This window comes from Cimex lectularius, unplaced genomic scaffold (assembly GCF_000648675.2).
Source record: "Cimex lectularius strain Harlan isolate CLEC.00 unplaced genomic scaffold, Clec_2.1 scaffold114, whole genome shotgun sequence".
NCBI classification, from domain to species: Eukaryota; Metazoa; Arthropoda; class Insecta; order Hemiptera; family Cimicidae; genus Cimex; species Cimex lectularius.
Window position 1 is genome coordinate 1,562,576 of NW_019392782.1, and position 4,966 is coordinate 1,567,541.

General features: G+C 32.6%; 1 protein-coding gene across 6 annotated transcripts; it reads right to left on the minus strand.

The window, feature by feature from the left end:
• Positions 1-235: 235 nt before the first annotated feature.
• On the minus strand, positions 236-3,643 carry LOC106665723. 6 transcript variants are annotated; one of them, XM_014392410.1, is made up of 5 exons: positions 3,451-3,633; positions 2,197-2,265; positions 1,747-1,959; positions 1,555-1,682; positions 884-1,361 (listed from the first exon to the last, which is right to left on the minus strand). In XM_014392410.1, exons 2-5 carry the CDS (start codon positions 2,234-2,236, stop codon positions 909-911), a joined length of 834 nt encoding a protein of 277 aa, XP_014247896.1. In that variant the 5' UTR covers positions 2,237-2,265; positions 3,451-3,633; the 3' UTR covers positions 884-908. The 6 variants fall into 6 exon arrangements, with proteins under 6 accessions (XP_014247907.1, XP_014247916.1, XP_014247896.1 ...); XM_014392402.2 differs by lacking the exon at positions 3,451-3,633 and adding an exon at positions 3,198-3,433; XM_014392421.2 differs by lacking the exons at positions 884-1,361; positions 2,197-2,265 and adding an exon at positions 236-339 and having other exon boundaries at positions 3,451-3,643.
• Positions 3,644-4,966: the final 1,323 nt, after the last annotated feature.

A 4,966-nucleotide genomic window follows, 5' to 3' on the forward strand; every position in this document is an offset into this window, starting at 1 on the left:
GCCTCGTTGACCACCTTTTTGTTAACCTAGAGCTATGTATCCAAGTATCCAGAAAGCAATCACCATTTTTGACATTCCAGTTAATGGTATCTCTCTGACAAGAGCACAACGAGAGGGTTGACTTAGGGAGACTGTTCAGAGAATTTGTCTAATTTGTTGTTTATGCTGCATTGTTATTATTATTTGCCTGGATAAAAAACATGTTTATTTTGTAGAATTAAAATATAATACATTCGACAAGTTATTTATCACTCTTTATTTGTGTTTAATCCATTGTTTTTTGTTTTTGTTTTTTTAACGAGGTCATAATACTTGATTGTCTGCTCGTCATAAATAAGCCTGTAATGAAAAACAGCATTATTTTAAATATTTTGGTTTAAAAAAATTATAGCTAGTGTAAGACAATAACAATGCTTGCATGCAATATTATTAAACTGCTATGCATTATTATTAAACTTCTGACAAATCTCTAGTTTTTTTAAAATTTATTTTTTTGATGCATAACATTATTTTTCTCCTATTTGGTTAATATTTAACTTTTATATTTACCTCTCTCTACAATGTTTTTTAACAGAAACATTTTACTTGATCATCATTATATATGAACAGAAACATCATCTTAAATATTATAGTAAAGAGAGATTTTCCATAAAATTGATAAATGTTTTAACTCAATAATGGTCTCCGTTTAGTCATAAACTTTCTTTAAACTTTCTCTGCTGTTATATATTTTTTAATCATTGATCATACAAAAGAGATTCAATATTTGTTGCACATAACATCTAAATATTATTCTTTTTAAGATGGTTGACATTCAGTTGTATCCTAATAAAAGTTGTTTTATTTTCTTCAACTTATATATCCAGGAACAGAATAAGGCAAATTTGATATTATATCATTTTATTTCTTCAATTTTGATTATATGTTACTGGAAAGGGTTTACAGTTTATAATGAGAGAAGGGCGGAAACTTGGAACGACTGGATGTTGAAATAGGGACGGCGACCTGTTCAAAGGTCTATTTTCAGCGTGCCTTTCATAAATGTTTTGCATAGATTCTGATTGCGAGCGTATCTTGTTGAGAGCCTGTTTCAATCGTTTAATACTGATGGTACACAAAATGGGCTTTTCTTCCTTTTTATGGGAATTCAAAGATCTGTTTGTGTTGTGTCTGTTTTGCAACTGTTTTCTCCTTGCCTCTTCTAAATTAAGTATCTGATGAAGTAGAGTTTTTAAGTTTCCTTTGGGTTCATTAATTTTTATGTCTCTGGCGGTTTGCTTTAATGTAACTTCTCTACACACCCTCTCTGTTAAATTTTCCATTACTTCAGTTACAATTATTTTCCTTTTGTTTGCAATAACCTTAAAAAAATGTATTGTAATCAATAATTTGTGTATCAAAACCTAGGACATAAATATGTGCACCAATATCTTTTAAAATTTACATAAATAAAGAGACCATTATTAATATTAATGATATTTTTAAAATACTTGAACACTATTTTATTATAGGTTAGTTATGTTAAATTTATGTTAGGTCAAAAATATTTATTACCTCATCAACAGCAGCTTTAACACTATTTTCAATACTAGCTATTTTCTCCAGTAAGATGCCAAGATTTTTGTTGATCGGTTCCATGCTAGCTTCAATTTTATCAATTCTCTCCTCCAAATTCTTGCAAACTTTTGGAAAAATAAATGTCAAAATTATTATTGAAGGGCTCGATTATTTATAACTTATTTGTACCTCTTTTCACGTTTAGCTTGCAACCATGTCTGCAGTTAACGTCGCCATTTCCAATGCAACGATGGCCAAAAAGGAAGGTCACTTTTCCTCTTGACAACTTTATAAGAAGCCATGTAATTACAGGAACAAGAATTATTCCTACACCAATGGCAATTATTTGACGAAGTTCTTGTCCATCCATTTCTGATTTTCCTTGGGCTGATGAAAGCCCAACTGAAAATAGCATATTTAGCTGTATTTTTTACATATTTACATACAACACTAAAGAGTTTTTTTAATGTATTGATGAAGAGTCTCAGTAGGCTTAAAATGTATTTGCAACAAAACAAATTGAAAAAATAAGGCTAATTATTTTAAATTAACTCATAGACTAATTCATAAAAAACATGTGAATGAAATATAATATGCTAATTAGTTTCAATTTCTTAATAATGAAAATTGAGACAGAACTTTTTACAAACTTGAAAATATGGTTATTTCTCAACAGCATTGGTCCAGATGAAATCCCCCATATTTAAACTGCAAACAAGGATCTTAAGTTCAACAATTTTTTTAACCAACCATTTTTATAGTTTTCTAATGTATCTAATCTATCTACCATCTCTTGTGTATCACACGAACTCTCACAATTTTTGACAGAATTAATATAAGATGAAGAAATAGTATAAGTTGCAATTCACAAGAGCAAGCAGGCTATTAATAGTGACTACAAAAAAATTCGCCCCATAGTGGAACCACAATTGAGTATTTTGGGATCAGAAATCTCACAAATTGTATCCTCTTTCAGAACACTCTAAACATTCATGCCAATAAATACAATCGCTCTCGAAACTTGCTAGAGAAACAAAATAATCAGTACTTCATACAATAAAACAAACGTTTCCTCTCAAGAATCAGAACATGGGACCCAGAGACTCAAGTTCTCATAATTCTCGTAATTATCATATCAGATGGCATCCCTGCACACTTTATACACAGAACCAAGTATTTGCTGCCAATGAATGACACTCTTTAATTAAGTGAGACATATTGAGCGACTCTTCATGACAGTCTTTGGCCCAAAAGTAATGTCAACCACATATGGCCAACTCTGAGTCAGGTTAGGATGATACAGTGTAGAATCTCTGGGGGTTTTAAGTCCTTCGATACGAGAGGCATTACTTTACTTACTTACTTTTAACCAGTCATCAAGTGTTTATAAAAATTTGCTGTTTTTCAAATTTTAGCATTATTTGTGTTTACTAAAAGCTTTTTCGGTTCAATACGGGTTGATAATTACAAAAAATCTTCAAACTAAAGCAAGGATTTGAATGATACTTTTAAGCTTAAAATATAAAAAATCGTTAAAGTGCATTGTCGGGTTCTAGAGAGTTCTTCAGAGTACCAAGCCCTCTTTGTACTTTATTTGTATATCTATCTAAACACTCACTTTCAAATATTCTAATACTCACAATTATCGAAAACATCAACATCACACACCTCCGATTCATTCATTTCGGCCATTTAATTTCCAAACTTTTTCTGTGAGATTGAAAAGATGCCCGATTTTAACCCACTACGGAAAACTAAATTTCAAATTCGAACCATTCTCCTTTTAATTACTACTATCGATCGAAGATTAAAATTTATAAACACTCATTAAATCTACCCATTAACAAAATGATGGCCAAATTACATTACAATATGTCAAAATGAAAATCATACCAGCTTGTTTTTTTGGCTCGGCTTCGACTATAAATGAAATGAACCAATAAACCATCCTGTAAACCATTATGCAACCGACGATTAAATAAAAGCTTGAACATTTAGCCATTTAAATATTTTTACGGGCTACAATTCTACTAACACTGATATTATAGTAACAACAATAATAATAATGGCTGTCTTTATTTTTACAAAATTACAACACATGATGTTTCACACGTGTTTTTTGCAAACTACTGAAAAATTCAAAAAAACGCATCCGACTTGGAGCGAATTTTATATGTAAATGATAATTTTGGTAAATATTTGAATATAATTAATAAATTTGGCGGAATTTCGCTACAACCTAGAGAGAGTTAAAAAAATTCAGACTATGCTTGAAAGCCCTGTATACGTTTCTAATACTATTCTTATAGAACTCTAACAATTTTTTGCGCCTGTTTCCGTGTTGTACAAAACAAAAAAGTGGTTTTTTAATAGGCATTAAAAATGCAATATAATAGAATTAAAAACTATATTAACTATCATCAAATAACAAGAATTAAGAGTTTTAAACATTATTATGTAGTTTCCATCAGATCATCTCAAAAGGTTTTTAAATGTATATATCAAGTATAGGCGTGAAAGGTCGGAAAAAGAAGAAACTACAAAGAGACAGAACAACCAAAACGTCGACAAAGACTAGAGTGTGTTAAAATAATCAGCACTCGACCTCCTTCCACTCTTACATATTTATGTATAAAAGGTTTTGAGAGGGCCAACAGAATGAGATACAAGATAGGATATATATATATATATAATGCAGGGTGGGCGACCAAGTCCCGGACCTTTTAGGAATGGGGTACGAGTCTACCCAGGCATTTAACCCCTCGGGCCTTGGTCGGCTAACGTGTCCTGCATAAACCTTTTGGACTTGTTCACAAACCGCAAGATTTTGGACCATTTTATCTTGGGGAGTGATTGGGTGATGTCCTCTCCTTCAAAGATTTCAAATCTAGACCTAGCATACCTATCACACTGCGCGAGGTAGTGCCTTGCCGTTTCTTCTTTTATTTCGCAGAAGCGGCAAAAGGGATGTGGTAGGATACCCATTACGAAGAGGAGTCTTCTCAGTGGGCAGTGGCCCTCAGAATACCTATCAGCCTCCTAATTCCCTTCCTTGAGATAGAGAATAGCCATTTCGATTCTGCTGGTTTGGTCGCCTTAATAAACTCTTTCGATTGCCTGTGTCCGTGGGATAAATTCCACTCCCTAAGGAATTGTTTCATGCCCCAGTTATTGATACTCTCTTTCGCTGTGCTCACAGAGTGAGGTAATACCGGTTGTGGCCTGACAAACGCAGTATTAGAACCTTCTTTGGCTAGGCCATCCGCCTTTTCATTGCCATTGTGTCCTTTATGTGCTGGTATCCAAATAAGGGACACCTTATTCTTAAACCTGAAAGAGATCCTATTGATAAGATCTATAGTTTCCTCCACCAGTCGTGAGGTTGACAAATCTTTTTGTAATGCCCTAA